Source organism: Rhopalosiphum padi, chromosome 1, assembly GCF_020882245.1.
Source record: "Rhopalosiphum padi isolate XX-2018 chromosome 1, ASM2088224v1, whole genome shotgun sequence".
Taxonomy (NCBI): Eukaryota; Metazoa; Arthropoda; class Insecta; order Hemiptera; family Aphididae; genus Rhopalosiphum; species Rhopalosiphum padi.
The window spans coordinates 83,038,104-83,059,767 of record NC_083597.1 but is presented as its reverse complement, the minus strand read 5'-3'; the positions used below and the strand labels follow the sequence as shown (position 1 = coordinate 83,059,767).

The 21,664-nt window shown below is 26.7% G+C and overlaps 1 protein-coding gene across 3 annotated transcripts; it reads right to left on the bottom strand.

Moving 5' to 3' along the window:
* Nucleotides 1–165: 165 nt before the first annotated feature.
* On the bottom strand, nt 166–21,399 carry LOC132918608 (neo-calmodulin-like). 3 transcript variants are annotated; one of them, XM_060979955.1, is made up of 7 exons: nt 21,259–21,399; nt 11,210–11,408; nt 10,341–10,484; nt 9,857–9,966; nt 2,015–2,105; nt 1,818–1,874; nt 166–417 (listed from the first exon to the last, which is right to left on the bottom strand). In XM_060979955.1, the coding sequence occupies exons 2-7, from the start codon at nt 11,385–11,387 to the stop codon at nt 323–325; spliced, it is 675 nt and encodes a 224-aa protein (XP_060835938.1). In that variant the 5' UTR covers nt 11,388–11,408; nt 21,259–21,399; the 3' UTR covers nt 166–322. The 3 variants fall into 3 exon arrangements, with proteins under 3 accessions (XP_060835938.1, XP_060835936.1, XP_060835935.1); XM_060979953.1 differs by lacking the exon at nt 21,259–21,399 and adding an exon at nt 17,221–17,340; XM_060979952.1 differs by lacking the exon at nt 21,259–21,399 and adding an exon at nt 14,214–14,918.
* Nucleotides 21,400–21,664: the final 265 nt, after the last annotated feature.

Below are 21,664 nucleotides of genomic sequence, written 5' to 3'. Positions count from 1 at the left end.
TTTGATAAATTATTGGGTCTTAAGTTGAATTACTGATTGTACCATTAAACGATTAATTTATATATTAACATTGAAAATGATATAAATTACTTAACAATACTACAGTATTACATTGATATTATAGTAAAATATGTTTTACTTAATAGAGATCATTAGTTGGCAAAATTAAAACAGATATTGGTGTGTTTATTCCTGATAGAAATTACAAAATGGGTATGTTCTTAACATTTTAACCTAAGTTTACAAAAAATATTGTTATCATTTTTGATAATTCAATTTTAACTGAATTTATTATAATATTAAGACGTGTAATTGTTTAAAACTATGTTTGAATGTCCAATTGGGGGTAAATGTCTTCTTCGTCTTCATCGTTTTCATCATAATCATCTCCTGGTTCTCCAAGAGCATTCACGAATTCTAAAAATATAATATAGTTTTTTGAAAATGATACATATTACATACATTTTCAATATTCTTTTTTTGCTAATTTAATTATTATAATAAAAACTATTTTATTTATTATTTGTATTAAACAAAAAAGTGTTATCAGTATTCAAATATAGGTACTAATAAAATTAATTTTAATATTAAATATATAAGTAGATAAAGTGATAACATTCAATGAAATAATATTAAATATTAGTCACTAAATGGGTAAAATGCATATTATATTTTACATAAAAATTGTTATGTGGACTTATGGTGAGATATAAAAGTTTACATTTAATATTTTGATTTTTCATTGGTTAAAAATATTTTATAACTACTAAACTACATTGTATTTCAAAGGCTCCCAAAAACTTACTGAATGAGTAAAGTTTCTCATATGGTGTTTCTAAAAAAAAGTAGTATTTGGTGACTCCTAATAGTGTTAAGTACTAAAATGATGACAGCTTGTTTATTTGTTATCGGAATATTTTTTTTGTAAATTTTATTCTGGCTAAGATAGCACAAAAAAAAAACCTCTACTTGGGCAAAATATTAGTATTTACTGGCTTATAAAAATTGAAAATGTTGATATTAATATGAATATGATTTTAAATTCAAAGTATTTGACTGATTGATTATTATAGAATAATCAATTAAATTAGTTAAATATAAACTAGGTAAGTTACCTAGTGTTAGAACGACTAGATCATAAAGAACCAACGGGAAAAATAAATTATTAGTAGGTATATATGAAGAATTATGAACTTTAAAATCCTGAATCCTGATCACTAATATAATAGGTACATAGTATATTTTTTGACATAGATACTAACCGAAATATCTACATTCTACATACATACCTACCTATTTGATTATGTTTATACATTTTATACTATTTAAAAAAATGCATTACTTTAATTTAAAATATAGCCATACACTATGCGTGAATTGATTGAATGTACGAATTATAAATATTAATAAACAGTCTTATATTTAAAAAAAACTATTATCTACTAAAGTTCTGTAGGAGATCAATATCTAAGCCAATTAAGATCTAAATCTATATCAATCCTATCATCATTATTTACACTGCCTTCATTATAGTGGGTATGGGATATGGGTAGCGGGTAGGTCGTAGGTATATATATATTATATATATATATATATATATGGTTTATACTATAGGTACTATATGTCCGCGTAACAGCTAAAACCACTCAATCATTGAATCATATAAGTAGGCAAATAAAATAAAACATGATTGTGAGACTGCATTTTGTTATACTGCGTTTGTATACAACACTATACCTACAATATACCTACTCGTATTCAATTTCAATGTAACAATAAATGTATCCGACATCTTCGGTACTTATGTAGGTACTTACCGTAAAAATCGATTCTTCCATCCCCGTCCACGTCTACTTCCTTGATCATATCCTCAACTAGAATAAATAAAACAAGGAAAAAAATTGTTTATACAAAACATGTAATACCTGCCTAATATTTATAATAATTAATAGGTATCTAGTTAGTACCTTTTTTAAACTTTACATAGGTATATACTTAATTAGTAGTTACTTACTTTCTTCTTCTGATAAATCTTCGCCCAAACATTGAAGGACGGCTCTTAAATCCGACGCACTTATATATCCTCTGTTATGTTTGTCAAATACCTGAAACCACATTAATTCGGTTTAGTATAACTACCTACTTGATACTTATACTTTTTATGTTTTTCGGGGAAAAAAAAACTTGAAAACTTGAATGTATTGTCTGTTTGTATATTACAATTTATTAGATTATCTTCTAAAAAAAAATTGTCTTATGCTTATATAGGTTCTACTGCTTATGCTAGGTACTTTTGGTACCTAAATTATATGGACATTATATCTGTATCCTGCAGTATTATAGTATTATACGTGTTAGGTATGAATATTTTTTTACGATGTAAAAATTTAAATTAAACACGCATACCCTACATGCAAAATAATTAGTAAAAACTGAAAATAAATACAATATTTTTAAATTAGGCTTAAGTTTTTTTTTTTTAGATACACGTGCATGTTCCTGAAGTCTCAGTTTTCTCTATTTAACTTACAAGTTACAGTCAAACCATTCACGCCAAGTGATATAAAACATAGCATTAAAAAATACTGAGTTAATAAATTAGTTGGGTTTGACTTCATTGCCTACTGCTGAAGTAAGCCCGAGGTCTCAAAAAAAAAAGCAGTTATCCATATCTTACATACAATTAATGCAATTCTAAAATGTTCTTATTTTCCACTTATAGGCTATAATGTCCGTACAAAACTAAATAAGCATCCTAATCGGCTATCATCCCATCGACCAATTAGTCTTTTACTATTTTTGTTAAAATACTTGAAAGTTAATTCTCAAATGTATAGATACTACCATTACTACCTATGAAAAATTGGTTTACCAAAATATGATGGCGTTTTTAAGTTGTTCAAAACTAATCTGTTCATACTACTTTTACCCTCAGATTTTGGCCTAATGTTTCTCTATATGATATACCCATTCCTTATTACCCCACCACAGTAAAATATTTTGGTTTAACACTTGATCAAAGATTATCTTGGGCCCGCCATATCATAACTTTTAGATTAGCTCTAAATAATCACTCGCGCATAATACTCAATAATAAATACACTTCCATGCATGGAAACGAAACTTATTATACACGAAACTTTATGAAACTTTACTAATAACATAAGACGAAAAAAAATCAAATGTTAATAAAATTCAAATCTTCCAGAACATTTTTCAATAAAAAATAAAATTAATGCTAATTCTTACGTTTAAAATTATATCCTATTTACTGGTTTAAAACAATAAACCTTAAAGCCAAATATTTTTATAAAAATTTTAAAAACCATTTCTCATACGAATCCTCAAATTAAAATGTTGGCTTCTGCTACAATACCGGGTAATCATCTAAAATGCTAAGTAATGCACAAGTTGAAATTGTATTGTGATGATCTATTAAGTACAGGACTTAATAAAAAAAAAAAAAAAATAAATAAAGTAATAAATTAAAAAGTGTTTTCAATAAGTATCAAAAATATTTTTTCATCATATCATATTTGTTAGTAGTCTTGTAGCCTTACTTGTGGTCATTATTTTTATTGCATCGACTTTATATATTACACGTAAAAAAAGTTATACCTGTGTGAATAATGAATATAGGTAATTTTTTAAAATTATTTGAAATTATAGATGTATCGTGATCGTGTATGATAAATATTATTAAATACGTTGAACCTTTTTCGAATTTACCAACAGGATTGAAAAATAACAAAGAACTGTAAATAGTTTTGTGTCATGTACCTATATATAAAAATACTAATCAAACACTTTTCTTGTATATTTGTTTACAGTACAGTGTACACTTGTACTAAATGAAATCAATAGGTCTATATTACTCCACTATAAATTATAATACATCATTCCACACTAAAACTATGCAATATGCATCGTATAGTAGCTATAGCTTGCAAATAATAAACATTAGAACATTACCTATATTATGTGTATATAATAGACAATATATTCTCATTCCATTTTCAATTATCTTCCTCAAACTATACCATCTTAACTCTGAAACTCTCCCATTATCCGTCTTATGCGCATTGCCAATGCCGACCCTTCTATTTCTCCCTTTAAATTGAGCCGAGTTATTTCGTTATTACTACTTATATAATCATAATAATACTTATATTATATAATTATTGATTGCCAAAAGCCTTTGACATCTTTATGCGTATTACCTATATTGTTTTTCTTTTATTTATTATTGTATAATGTTAAACCATTTGTCCAAAATTGTTAACCGTTACTCATTACTTATATTCTCTTCACTATTGTTATTATTATTTCCTATACTATTCTGTTTAAATTGGACAGTTGTCCGTAAAATAAAATAATGTATTAAAATAGTAATTATTTACCTATAATTATACACACAATAAACAGGATTAAATTATGTAAAAAAAATATTTATATTTTTAATTTAATTTATTATAATAATAGAACATTTCCAAAAATACTTTTTATTTATGAACTTAAACAAGTTATACAATTATTATTTTAAAACTATATATAATATTTTGAACTTTGAATAGTATTACAGGAATGATTACAACTATTTTTTATGCAAACGAACTTTGAATCGTAATTTCTGGTGTAATACTAATGACTAATTAGTAATTAATATAGGTTATCATAATATAGTAAGTACCAAAATTATCGATTTATAAACAGGGGGGTTGTGGGGTAGTCAATCTGCTGTATAGTAGATTTCGAGTGATCTTCACCAATGATTAGGTCAATATAATATGGTTGTGTTAAATTTGAATTAAAGCCTATAAAAATATAATTTATTAGACTACTTATACATAATATGCCTATATATGTATATGATAAACGATTATATTATGAACGGGATGTATTTATGCTTAGAATTATTTTATATTATTTGTTATTAGTAACTTATTTTTCTTTTAGTGATAGAGTAAGTTGAATCAGTTTTTACGAAAATATCACATAATATAATATTATATTATTTTAGCTAAATAGGTGCTTACTTGCCTATAAGTTATAATACTGACCATGCCCGCCAAAGAACGCTTTGAATAAGAATCATAGTATTAAATATTAATTCGAAAATATCAATGACTGTAGAAAATAATAATACTACGAAAAATGTCAAGTCCTTGAGGCAGTAGTTCTCAACCGATGTGCCGCAGAACACTAGTGTTCCGTGAACTGGCCTTAAACATTACTAAAAATATGAATCATTTAAACGTATATACATATTATAGTATGTAAAGTGTCCCGAGATTTTTATAAAACACTCAAGGTTAGGATATTGCCGTGAACAAAAAAAAGTTGAGAACCACTGCCTTACGGTTAGAATATTATTGAATTACAACAAAATAACGAAAATTGTTTAAGGAAAAATCGTTATTTTTTGTTTAAATATTTAATTACTTCCACATTTTTTATTCAAACATTTATAAAAATAAATGTAAATTGACGCTAAACTTTTTTTTTTTTAATTTCGTTAAGAACAATTTACGAGGAACCTTGTAAATTAATGTGTTCTTAACTAAAAAATAATTTTAAGTTTTCGTAATTTGACAATAAATAATAATTACGAAAAAAAAAATAATGACCATGTATTTTCCATTCCTATTTTTAAGTTTTATAAAAACAGCTAATAAAGTAAGTGGTATCACATTTTCAAATTATTATTTAAATACAACATTTTTTTTTCGTTAAATTGAAAAAAAATTCGATTATTCCATTTAATGTCTATAAATAACACAGTAAGAGCTACGATATTTTTAAAATTACATCTCGTCTATAGAGCTAATATTAATATTTTGTGAACATATCAATTCGTGACGATATAGTAATGACAGTATGACTATATTATTCATTTTTGAATTACAAAAAAAAAAGTTAATCGATTTCGTCAAAACATAGTGTTACACACATTTGTTTTACTTTTAGCTCTTCTCCAGCCTCCAAAATGCCAATAACACTTAATTTGAAACCAAAAGCTCTTTTACGTTTCTAAATGTGCATACATTATTAGATACAAAAAAAAAAACTACTCATATCATTGTATAACTTATTTATTTCTTAGTTTCTGATTTCATAAATATTGAATATAATATATAAACAGTAGATAAGTTATTGGGCACCAAAGTCTGTATCTACTAATGGCACTATAAACATCATAAATCTAATAGAATATACATTATAGGATTGAAATGTCACTATATAAGTAATACTCAAATTTAATACCTTCATATATATTATATTATTATTAAATCTTAGATAATGCGTGTAAATAGCGTGTAGTACACTCATACGCCTTTACCTATACAATACGGTATAATCTTATTATGAATCGAGACTATAACGAATAATGACTTGTGGCGCGTAGCTCACAGGCACGCACGTATACAGGGGGGATTTTGGGTTCACCACCCCCCCACCACCAAAATAGTTTCGAGTAACTAGAAAAAAATTGTTTTATTATGTTGCAGCACAATTTGTATTGCTAAATTTTGTAAACCCCCCCTCACGATTTTTTTTTTTTTGTATACGTCCCTGCTCACAGGTAAAACATACGAATCTCTAAAAAACAGTTTAGGTGACTAACTATAGTCTATTAGTACTTATCTCGTATTTGGTAAATATTTACTATAAATTATCGAATTCATATTTATAATGACATCCGTTATGATACAAAATAAACTTAGAGAGTTATATTGCAATAGTTTTATTTATTAAGACGGCTATAGTAGTATAACACTAGATAAACAAAACTAGTTTTTAGCAGTCTACGGGCCTCCGTAGTCTTAAACTACTGCAGGAACTTGCGTTTTCCGCCTCTGCAGATGCAAAGTGGAATACATTATAATATTTAAAGCAGTTTTGCACAATCCACTCACATTTTGTGATTACCCATACGATATTGAAATCTGCTAGGAACCATATAATACCTTACGTAAAGCCCACTAAGTATAACGAGCGTTATATTTCCAAGCCTTATAAAAAAACATGGGTTTTAAGGGTTTCGATCTATTTTTATTTTTAAAAGATTATGATTTTAATTTTAACTGTTCGAAGTATTTCATTTTACCGTTCCACTTTTCTTAATATTCTTATAATTAAAATACATGTTTGGTATGTTAAAAAATACCGACTGTTTTATTTTATATTTTTGTTTTAATTAGTTTTTTTCCTGGTTTCCTGGTATAGCTGAGATGAAAAAAAAACTTTCCAGTTTACAATTTAAAAGAAAAATCGTTAAATATTAAACTATTTTTAAACAGACATATAAAAATGTTTATTCGCTTTTATTTTAAAACCATTATGTATTTTTAAAAGTTTTAATACAACTGTTTGTTAATAATATATATAAAATATTCATACGTACTTAATGTGAATTTATGTAAGACTAAATGTTATACTTAAAAAGTTTACAATACGTTTAAAGGCATTTGACATGTAAATAGCAAAAGTTCTTGTGTCTACCTATTTATTTTGTATTATAAACTCAACACTATCTTTAAAACATGAAATAAAAAAAAATGAATTTTTGATTTGAATAAAATAAATTAATGTTCAGGGTTAAACTAAAACGTGCTTTACGATTGTTCAAAATACCAGTTGTGATGATACCTGCAGTTATCATGTAATAACGATTTTCATAGTGTCACAATTTAATATTACTTTTATTTAATGACTGTTTAAAACATACTCACCTCCTAAAACGTGGTTTAAGAATATATGTATATATACGTATATATGTATTCAATGATTTAACCTTAGATTTTGTAGTTTAAATAATAATTTATTTATAAACGGATTTTAAATAGTAAGCATTTAATATTTATACTTTTCTGTGATTTAGATTTTTCACTGGTGAAAATTTAACTAATTATTTAAGAATTATATCGTGAATGCCTTGTACGATTGTGTGGTTTTTCTGAACATTTAAACTGATTTATATTAATTTAATATTGTGTTAAATCTACACGTCCTTGTATTTTAAGAATAGCATTTTTTTTTAAATTGTTATTTACAACACATAATGTGTTTAAAACAATTAGTTTTGTTATTTTTATACTTCAACATAATGCACCTAACTATAACGCGGCTACACTACGATAATAATTATTATTCGTATATACTCCGAAGAATATCGTAATTATAACTCATACAGAGTTACGGTAATCGAATATTAAAGTGTCGTATTTTATTACAATAGTTTAGTATTTCATAGTGGTTACAATATTTATAAGCAAACATAATATCGACTGTATTTGCGGCCTACGAATTATGTCATGACGCAATCGTGGTATATATTTATTATGAACTATGAACAACTTTTCGATCCGACCTATCGATTATTATTATTATTATTATTAATGTCTGAAGCTGCAGTTATTATTATAGGCAACAAAAATATATTTGTTCGACATATTATTATAATGCCGCAAAGTAATAATTTTATTTCAGCATTTGATGATGTATAGACACTAAACATATATACTCGTTTCAATAGTTATCGCATGCAGTGGTTCAGAGTGCGTTGAATATTTTATAAGACCCACTCCGAGTCGAAAGTCAAAAGTTGTATTGTTCTGAACTTTAATGTATGCATTTATTTACCCTCGGGACGTTAAACCAAAGACCTCGTAAATAAAATAGTATTATATATTGTATTATCATTGTACACTCCCATGTATATTTATAATATATATAGGCTAATGGCTATAAAACCATAGTATACATATATATATACCTTCCTTTTGTAATAATGTACATCGTTGATCGTTATACACATACACAAACTGTGTAACGAACAGTTTATCTTTTATATCTCTCCCTTACATTTTTAATGGATTTTTAAATTTAATATAAAAGTATACGTATACGCTGGTTTTATTTTTCAAACCTAAGTGATGGCCGCACCACGTTAGTGAGCCGTGAGGAAACGCGAAGATCAAGACATAGAATATATATTAGTACTATACAAAACAACAAAACGCCATATATAATGACAGAAACGAACATGTGAGATACTGAGATCATATTATTATAAATTTGTAGGTTCCAAAACGCCGTCCTCGTAAATTAAACTCAAAAGCATCACGGATTCACGATGCATGTAAATATACACAAAAAAAATTTTTGTCAACGCTTTAAAAATATGTTAGTAATAAATAAATGCAAAAATATGTAATTAGGTATAAGTTATCGTCAAAACCCAAAAAATAAATTATTTCGTACTATAATGTCTTGAAGTGAAAAATTTAATTTAATTTAAATGCAATGCAATCAATGGCATTTCCGATAGTTTACTGTTTTTCTGGTAAGCATAACACAATATCGTATTACAGGAAGGTACACTGAAACGTGGTACTTACATATATATATAACAATTATTATTTTCATTATTTATATATAGTTGTATTTCTCAAGTCTTGTCGACAATATAAGTTATACTTCTTATACTATGCTTAATTGCTACTATGCATTATTATATCATTATATATTAATATTGTTTAAATATTTTTAATAATATCAACATGGTGTCCATAAAATACTTTTAAAATGTTGTAATACACTTTGCTATGTTTTTCTCACTAGGTAACCATGAATTACCACCAGTGAAAACTTATTGGTAGTATGTAACAGAGGTGACTATAATATAGTTTTACGTTTTACTTCTGGAGTCCAGACTCTGCAGGACTATATAAATTTATAAATTATAAAATTGTTATGATTTGTTTTATAATTTATTATTAAATTTTAAAACCACTCGCAGTATCGAATATTATTGAAAATAAAATGACTACTAATATATAATATTTAAACTTACCCTAAATGCGTCTCGGAGTTCTTTTTCCTCTTGATCCGCGGTTTTTTCTGCCGTACCACCCATATTGTACACGATTTCCACAAACTCTTGAAAACTGAACGCTCCATCGCCTATAACATTGTATAGAACATGATAAAAATTACCCATTTCATTAAATGCTTGGTATAATTTGTTAATCGCTTGATAATTGTTTTTATTAAAGGATAAAAATTAGAAACATAGGCTATAGGTACCTACATAACATAAAAGTCACACTCTTAAATTGTTATATTACCTACAGGCTACAGTTTATTATAACAAATTATAAATATATTACTTTTTTTTATTTTACTTTGCCTTAATTTATGCAATATATTATATTGATATAGGCCGACGTGATTTCAGCTTAATCATTCAAGTTTTGTTCGATTTGATTTCTCAACCCTCGACAGTTCAACCCTCTATCCTAAAATATACATTAATAAAATTAAAGCATAATATATACCATCAATGTCGACTTCTTGTAACATTGTTTCCAATTCTTCTTCTCTAGCGAACTGTCCAAGACTTCGCATAACTCGACCCAATTCTTCTTTCGTGATGCTGCCGTCACCGTCTTTATCAAATAACCTAAACGCTTCTTGAAATTCTACAACGAAGATGCCAAATCTATTAGTTTTAGTTTATTTTAAATATTAATATTATTATTAGGTGCCTATCTAAAAATAATATCAAGAATAAAAAAAAATCCTCGAAAAATGTAAACGAAAAGAACATTGTTTTTAACTACGCAATTTAACGTTTTATGTTATAGTCGTATAATTTGAGTGCAAGCGATTACATTAAAAAGTATAAAATTAAGTTTAATTAATTGTTTATCCGAATAGATAAATGCTGCTACCCCGAAAGGATTATATATTTACATTTTCACCGTGGAATAATACGTTCCTAGCAAGTAATTAATTACATTAGGTAAGTACACATAATAACTCAAAATTTTATAGTGATATTTTTTTATTTTTTTAAACGTAATACCCACACATCAAAGATTAACTCCAAATGTAATTTTTAATCCTCTTAAATACAGAAATCTACGCATAAGTCGTAAACGGGACGATTAAATTATGTCCAATGATGAAATATGGCATAATGTTGAAATATAAAATCAATGCATAATGTACCGAGATATAATATATGTCTTTGTATTGAATCACATTATATTATATCAAATTTAAGCGATTAATAAGTAAGGATAATAATTATTAATTATATGAGAATTATTCTTTTCGTGTACTATTTTTCGAGTCAAAATGTTCACAATATTATATAATTGTTATCGTGTTTGCATAATTTTTTCGTCTTATAGCATGTCACCTTTCATTTGTGCTTTAGTAACGTGCACTAAGTTTCTATCGGTAGGCTGAGTGGGTTGTGGATGTACTTGGATTTCCGTTGGTTTTTCATTGCTTGTGGGTTTCGGAGTGGTGCCGTTCACTACATTATTACTGTGGTGTTTCGTTACTGTTGGTTGTGCGCTTACGTTTTGTGGCATTTGTTCGTCTATTTGCCGATTCTATATTATATAATATACATTATACAGTACAACAAGCTACATATTCAAAACTGATATAAAAAATGACTAATTATACTTATTAAAATATTATATTACTATAGTATAACAATATTATAAGACAATCCTTTTTTAATATAATTTTAAGTATATGGTAATTTATTATGTGATGTGATATGTGTGACGAATAAAACACTTTGCAATTAATACATAATCAGTTAACACTGTGATATGTCATGTTTAATAGTGAATTCAATAATTTTTACAGAACGTATACGTACGGCCTACATATATTTTTTTGTGCCTTGTGCGCTTAAGAGTAATAAATAGGTAAAACGAATAGGATACAGCTGTTTCTGGCATAGGTATTCTTTAATCTTTACCAATAAATCTGCTCATCTTAGGTATACATCAAGAGTCATCTAGATATAGTTGGAAAAATTCTAGGAGATTATCGTATCCTCTTTACACGTTGAATATGGAACACTATAAATTTACTTTTATGAACATATTCGTATAGACACATTCTACGGCATTTGTCAATAAATTATTGTATCAAATTTTTTCCGACCAGTAAGTTTATACACATGAAAAAAATAGTCATGAGACGTGAAATGTGTTGTACATAATATTATCGCTCATTCACTCATTAATCATGATTATTCTAAAAACAGAAAAGCCGTATATATACGTATTTTATCATTAGTTAATAGTTACTTATGCTGAATCGCATATTGTATTATATATATTCTAAATTTTTATATTTATAATAATTATTATTATTACCTATCTTGTTTTTGATTGCGTTACAACTAAACATTTATTGAAAACGTAATTTTACAATCCCTGTGTATCGATAATTGTTAATAATAAATTAGCGTTTAATTATGTTGTATTTTACTCGCCGTATATTGTATATACTTGGTGATTCACCAAGCATAAACATAGCCTTTTAATCCTTTAATAATACATTATCAAGTTGAGTATACCTATAATGGTTAATATATACATTTTGTATAGTACATATTATCACGTACATATGTATAAAGGAATATATTTTTGTAGTTATTAGTGCTTCTATAGCAATAATAAATGATTTACAAGTCATGGTTTTTAAACTGCTCTTATCGTGGAAACAAGAATAAGTATAACGTTATTACAAACTGAGAGACGATTGTATATAAGTACCAAAGAATAGATACACACAATACCGCATAATATAATTAGTATAGAATTCGACCATAAAGAATAATAAACGAGAATTAATGCAATGAAAGAAAGGGGTCAATTTAAAACTGTCTACCACTTTATTTATTTAATATATACTACTATACCTATATATGATATAACTTCTTTAAAAATATGTTGGATAATATTATATATTGGGAGTAAGGACCTAATATACGGACCATTATACAGTTAATATTGAAAATAAAAACGATTATTTGTATATTTTTTTATAAAATTTCGAAAAACAAAATAAATTCATAAATAACTCTATCCCAATTAAATTTTAAAATAGTTACAACAAAAAAAAAAATATTAACCGATCCGTTATTGTTTAAATTTTAAAGTTTTGAAAATAATCATTTTACCAGTCCCTTGAATATTTGAATACGCAGTTTTAATATATCAGAAGACGGTTTATTGTAAAATGTTTATTTTTAAAACTAAATAATTTATTTTTAATTAATATGTTGTTAATTATATTTTAAATATGACGCTTTTGTTACAAAAAGAAAAAGAAATTTTCATTTATAATAGGTATACGTATATTATTCTTGAATCTTGAATGTAGATAAATCAATTAAGAACTTCTTAATAGTATTAAAACTTTTTCCTTATCTAGCTATTAAACCTTTTAAATGGTATTCAACCCTTAAATGTTATCTTAATTCAACATGATTCACACACACAAACACCCTATTAACCTCTGAATATACTCTCTTATTACATCACAATATATATTTAATATGGAATAAAAATATTTGATTTTTTTTAATATATTTTTTTTCGACAAATTTTCATAAAATTCGATAAAATTTCATTTTTGAACTATATTATTATGTACAAATAGTGAAAATTTAATAATTTAGAAACCTGTAAAAAGTAATAAAAACACACATAAGGTTTAATAAGTCAAGTTTTTTTATAATGCCTTGAATATTTTGTAATCATGTATATTTCCTTTACTAAATTTGAGTTATTTAAAAATATTTTTAAAACATTGTTTTATTGTGAAGAGTAATGAACTTTTATTTGCCAATTTTAATATCATTATTATTTTTGATTATTTTGACGACTGCCGTAACAAACGAAAGTGCATGGTTTTAAACCAAACTGTCCTAGACCTAATTAAAAGCAGTGTTAAGATAGAATCCAAACACTATTAATTGTTTAAACATAATGTCCGTGCCAAATAAGAAGACATGGATATTAAAAATTTTCATTTATATTTCCTCATTGTATGATTATGTAATGACAAATCATGTTAAATATTTTTAATTATTATGCTCTTCAAAATTAAAATTAAAATTTAAGCTTTTTTTATAAATATATTTTTTTAAATTGTATGATGAATAATATTTTGGAAAACTGTAATGATATGCATAGAATAAGCATAAAAACTAATTTTCATGATTGTACTAATTAGATTTTATTTTTAATTATACATACCTAAAATGTAATACAACTCGTTCGTTAAATTAATACAAAAAAAAAAATGTAGTATTTTTGTATTATAATATTAGACATAATATGTACCGATACATAATAATAATAATAATATTATTAATTAAAAGTACTCACGACAAAATTCCTTATTTGGTTCACCAATGGGGAAGGCGAAAAGTATTTTTCGAATACTGAAGATATTTTACCATCCATGTTAAATATTATTTTTAATATGCGTGGTAAACAGTTTAACCAATGATATTCACTCAAACGAGTAGAAAAAAAAAAATATGAATTATAATTATTAGATTATAATAATGTTCTGTATACGATCTGCGCGCTCGAAAAACGCGAGAATTGCGTCAACGCAAAACCTGTTTTTGTATTTTCAAATTTACTCGTAATGTATTATTTAAAAATAATTATTGTTTACATCGAAATATATCTATTCTCTATCCCTCTCTTCGCGTATGCGAATGATGTGCGATTCTCTACGCTAAACGTTGCAGTGTATACGATCAAATCAAAACGATAAATACATACGTTTTTCTATACGACAATATGTAATAAAAAAAAATAATAAAAATACACGTTTGTGATGATGACTATTTGGTATAAGACGGTGTACGAGTTACTATAATTGAATGTGTGTATTATATTGTGTACTCGGTGCCGGGGAAGGGTGTCTCGTACTACGCGGATATAATATAATGTATAGTGTCGCGATAGAGAGCAGTTGTGCGGTGTTCACGTACTGTGATGGTCTTTTGCCGGGTCTCGGAGATGCTGCATGACGACTACTGCACGAGCGTTCGTAATCGCGGCGGGCGATATAACGCTCACGCGGCGGCGGCGTCGGCGGCGGGAACACGAACACCGAGTTTATCCGAAACTCGGGGGGGTTTTTTTTTTAAAACGAAAAATCGCATGCGCTCTTTTCTCTCTTTCTCTCTCTCCTACGCACTCTCTCTCTTTCTCTCCCTCCCTCTCTCTCACTCACTCTCCCGCGAGCTCGTTTTTCTACGCCGCCGCCGCCGCCGCCGAAAGGGTAAAGAAGAGTTTCCATCATCCGCGTCCGTCCGACCCGCCCCCCGATATATCGAATTTTCAGCGGCAGTGTCGGCGACGACAAATCTTCGTGCCATCGCCGCTGCACCACGCCTTATATCGTCGCCGCTGCTCTTCTCTCCTTCTGTGTATATATATATAGTATACATAATAATATATACTTAAAGTCTATGTATATACACCGCGAGCCAAAATTGTATAATATATAAATATATTAGGTATTATTCATATGAACCTTATCGTAGGTGATGACTTTTTCTCCTCTCTATTCCCGCGTCGGCCGCATCCCTCTATAATAATCCGACAATATATAATATATATATAACACATTATCATCCCTTTTAGCTTTTATAGTCGGCTAGTTGCGACGTAGATAAGAGCGAGTTTTTTATTTTTCACTTATTTCGTTCAGTATTTTTTTTATTTCACGCTCGCGCGCTCGAAAATCGATTACCCAAACAGACGACACTAATATTTATAATGTACATACACACACGCGCGCACACACACACACACACACACACACACACACACACACACACACACACACACACACATATAATAATACGCAACAGTCATATTATCGCGTATATATATGGTACAATATGTTTGTACATAATATATGTGTATACATAATCTCGTACAATGTACCATAAGTGTATATAAACTGTACCTATAATACATAAGACCCTTATTTTTTATTAAATATTTCTTCTCGCCGACGACAATATACACGTATTATATAACACAGGCAAACAGCGATCTGTTGTCGATTATTTTATACAATATTATGTGACGTACGCGCCTGCTATAATATTTTTTATTTTATGTCGTTCCAAAAGATTTTGCGCGCAGTAACTTTAATAATACTATCTCGACCACGGCACGTAATATATCATAATATATAATATTAATTATTATGTATCTACTCTAGACGCGGTTTTTTTCCATTAAATATCGCTGCTTATAATACAGCGACGAGTAGACCTAAATGATACTATTGACTAAAGTTAAAATTTTAAATTAAACAATATATTACATTTGTTTTTACTAATTGTGTGTAAAAATATGTTGAATAGAAGGTAACGTCTTTCATCTACCCCTCAAATAATTTACCAATAATGAATCTATACATGTGACCACAATATAGTAATCCTTGAAGTTTTGTAGGATTACAAAATTAGAGATCATATATCGAGTTAGTACAATACGTCATATTGAATATGATGCTTAACTTTCAGTGTATCTGCATGTATAGTATAAAATTATTTTAATAGGACGCTATGCCCACACGTGTTGTTTTTGTGGTACACACAACACACGCATAGAATAGAAAATCTATACATAATAGATTTTTACTACAGTTTATCTATAAAATATTTTACAGCGAACTTACATAGATATTATTGAATTTGTATAGAACAGAATTTAAACTGTACCTGAGTGTGGAGTTTTTTTTATATACTCGTATGTATATATATTTATTTAAATTAAGATACTTACAAAAATTTGAAAAGATTATAAATAAAAAGTACTTCATTTAACTAATTTATAACCAAAAATATGAAAACAAACTCTCCGGTCGGACACAGTTTATAATCTCCACTATACAAATTCTATAGGTAATATGAAAATATGTTCAAATATCAACTAGAAATAAACTATAATAAGAATACGATACGTAGATTTGTTATGTTTCACGTGTGTTTAACAGAAACACACAAGAGTATTAAAAAGTCACATACTTCATTATTAATGTTATAATTTAATATATAAACTTAAATAAACTTAATATAATTGTTAATTATTCGTGTTTTAAAGTTAAATTAATTTTTTCATATTTTATTTTTAAAACGAATTAAATTCTTAAATTCTGAATTATTGGTTTTATTAGCTGTTTGAAAACCTGGTTAACGATTAACATAAACGGCAATTATTATAATGTTCTTTGATGCTTCAATACGTTTATAAAAATCCAATTAAAAATAATAAAATAGAAATACGTAAAATAGATCAGTTAGTAAATTATACTTGTCGGTTACCAAAAAAAAAAAAAAAAAAATGTTAAACTTACCATGATAACTATTTAAAAACTGACAACACACAATAATATACAAAACCTATAACGAACTGTTAATATTTAACAACAGTATTGAATGTTTGAGTGTTTGATAAAACTGAACAAAATATTATGTGACATCAATTTAAGTGCCTACATCTTTCAAGAGTTATATGACTGCGTTTATGTTTGTCTTTTGACTTAACGTGATTACCTACATATTATATGATACCGCGTATGTTTGCCAGTGGATAAAATTTATCTTTGAAAAACTATTTTTAATTAATATTTATACGTATACAATTCTGTCAATATTTTTTTTTTGCGTGGTCTATATTTCTCCGATCGAGACAATTACGTTATTTTTTATATAAGTTTGATATAAACTCGTAAAACATTATAAAAACCAGGTACTTGTGTTGAGAACGTAATTCAATAAATTAGTATTATTCAAACTCTACATGGATTACCTTTAAACTTTTCTATTATTATTATTTACAGAACACTATTGCTATATACTTTTATATAATAACTTTGTAGATATATATACATTTATATTATACAATACTTGTTTAACTTGTATTATAAGTTGTTACGTAATTTATTTTCCACAAAATGTATTTATTTTTTATTGAGTTTACAACGTTATAACCATATACCTAGGTACATAAACAATCAAGTCAAATTGATGATTATATTTAAATCTTAAAACAATAAACTTTCGGTCTATAATAAAATAGATTATTACAATTACTAGTTTAAGTTTTATTCACAGTAGGTACAGAAGTATACCTAATTATAAATATTATAAATATTTTAAATATATAAAGATTATAATGATATACTAAAATTTTTTTTAGTAATTTTCTAACTCGTTTATATTAATTAAAAATATTTTAATATTTTAAATCCATACGGTTTCAACATTATGTACTCGTATAACAGAAAAAAACAGCGTTTATCGTTTCAATTTACGAGGTACACATTATGTAAATCGGTCACAATCAATAAATATTATTTTTATGCAGGCGAAGACCAGGATGACTAGTTTTCATCATTTCATTTCATTTTTTTAGAGACAATTATTTTTTTGAAATACTCTTTGTCACATTATTTAAAATATTTGATATCTATATTCTCCTTCTTAATAATATCCTAAAAAACCAAACACTAATATTAATATAGAATACATTTTTTAATCTTTTTTTTTTAAGTATGGAATTCGTGACAATCTTTCCCGCTTGAGGGATGATTGTCATATTATTATGGAATTAGTTGTTCCAAATAAACCAAATGTTAAGCCAAATCAAATATAAATTGTTAGTTATTAATGTAAAATAAACTCCAATCTACTATTTGATAACAAATTAACTTAATGAGTTATCAATTATCAACACAGACGAAAATTATACATAAAAATTTACGTTACTAATAATATGATACATGAACAGTGACAGGGTATTGACCGGGTGTGCAACTGAGCGCATTACTGAGTATTTCTTGTGCTTTTAATGCCTTTTATAGACAATGTTGTAGGATGCTGCCTATGCTATTAATCAGTGTATAGATTGCAGCATCTCATAAAACATCTATGTATATAACATTTAATAATAAGTTATTTTTTTAATTTATCAACTTAATTCTAAATGTTAAAATTAATTATATTATAATATTATAAAATGTAATATTAAATTATATATAATTAGTACACTTAAATTGCTAAATTTTAAAATTAATTAAATCTAATTAATAAATTAATAATGATAAACTATATATATCATTACAGATTAATGAATATAAATACTGTCTAGTTTCAGAATTATTAATATTATATGACAATTGACAGCACACCCGTGTGACAACTAGCCCCGGTCTCTACTATTCGCGTTGATAAAAACGCATTTTATTGCTTAAATATTTCAATAAAATAATACACCATAAATTAAAATTAATATAATATGTGAACACTGGTAATTGAATATTACCAGAAAAATCAGAAATATTAAATCAGAAAAGTACGAAAATAAATTTCGAAAATATATGAAATAAAAGTTCTAAATTACCTATAATTTATTTTTTTTCTACCAGCACTTATTAGTTTATCTTCTACATAACAATTAAAAATTAGAGTCATTAAAAATCCAATCTGGATTTTATTCAAAAAATTTTTTATATTTATTGTTAGATATGTATTATTTTAATGCTACAGCCTAAGTATTTTTTTATCAACAACATTTAGAAATACATATTTTTTAATAGTTTTAATATTATATAATATTTATTATTTGTTTTTATTATAGCATGGAACAGCTTACAAATATCAACTTAATGCTATACAATACTTACGAAAATGTATGTCTCGTAAAATAATATTATAGGAATATTTAATAGTTATTTATCATGTTATCAGATATACCTATTTAGTTTTTATCAGTATTTATAATGGTTGACCAAAAGTTGCGATACCAAAAAACTTGTATCTAGAGCTATTTATTGTTTCAACACTTCTAGCCTCGATTTATAAATATTACTAAAAGCAAAAACTCATCAATCTACGGTTGTATAACAAACAATTGTTTTGTTTATTTAGTGTGTCGGCAAACACTATTGCAAGGTTATTGCAAGGGAAAATCCTATTTCAAATTCTACATCGATTTTCTAGCCACCAGCTGGTATATACCTATATATTATCTAGGTTTGATATAATGATATAGGAGATGTCGTTTTTAAAAATATAAACGACTTTTTAAATATCTCCGAGACTTGTACTTTATGTTCTAGACGTGATAACATTTTCAAATTTGAAATCAATAATACGCATTCCTATTGCGTATCATTCAGAATCTAAATGGGTTACAAATGTTGCGTGCCAACTTTAGCGTACAGGAATAGTAAATCAAAAATGCGATTGTAGAATTAGAACAAATTGCAGTTGTTAAATTATAATGTTCTTATAACTAATTGTCTGAATTTAAAAGAAAAGAATAATTTTAACTGAATAAACCTAGATAGATAACTATTGGAAAATATTTTAAGAGAACATTTTTTGAATATTGTCATTGAAGAATGGGTCAAAATAATGTTTAAATTAAATTTTGGCCTCACGGAATCCATTATTAATCTCCCAACTGATCAGTAAAATATAACGATAGTTTTAAATCGATAAATTTATAATAACGTTTGCTTTTACATAGCAAATAAGTAAAATTTAATGTGGTAATGTGATTGATGTTCGATTGTGGTCTGTAGATACTGGATAGTCGATCGCAAGATGATGCATATGAAATACATCACGGGTTCATCGTGTGTATCGAGTATAGTCAAAAAACGCATTTATTTGATAATATTTTAATATTTTATCAAATGTATTTATTATAACTCTAAATATATTATACATTCACATTTTAAACAATATCATTCAAAATATTTACCTACCCTTATCTATAGTTAATTTAAGTTTGTAATAATATTTCATTATATATGCTATGTAGTTATACTATATATCCAATATTCTATTATACTAAGGTTTGTAGAATGATAAACGTATTGTATTTTTTAATATTTCACTGATAAAACACACATTACAAGATTTATCAAAAATATACATATACTGGGTGATTAACTACTAATAATATTCATCTGGCCATCCTAAATTGTTTTCGTGGTCGTTTATTTATTACCTAGTTATAAGTACCTATCATGTATCAGTTTCAAAATTGTGACGTGAAGTTTTCCAAACCGTTCTCTTATATACCTTAACTTTATGGAAATTATAATAAATAATTATTATTCAAGATAAATAATAAGAAAAATAACAATAAAGGTACTCAGTGTCTCAGTTCCTTCATAATAATTCGTATCGATGAAACGATAAACATGGTAAAATATATGGACAGTTCAAACAATAGATTTTCAGAAGCATCAATACGGCTATAATAGATTGTTGAAACTATTATGGTAAAAGCGAAAGCGTTTTAATTTAAAAACGTCATTAGAATATGGCTTATATTTTAAGATTCTTATTTTAATACGATAATCATTAATCCTATTTACCTTAAATTCTCATGTCACAATTATGTATATAATAATACTCGTGTTCGTAATACGCGTTTTGAGATTATCGAGTAATCGACTACGGGCCGTCGTTGCTACCGTAATACGCTCAGCGGGCGTTTCGATTGTCGTCGTACGCTACGTGAGGTCCGTTTAACGTTTAAGTACACTGTAATTGCCTACAATAATAATAACAATAAGAGTATAATGCAGCAACAGTGTGTGCAGCGCGATTATTGTCGTCGCCCGAGTTAATAACTAAATCGAAAAATTAAAACCATAAAATCTTCTCTGTAAGAGATCCACAAACACACGTCATACACACACACACAATATTGTACGATATAATATAGACGAATATATTATATTACGCTGGTATTATACAATCATACACAGTGATGCGTGC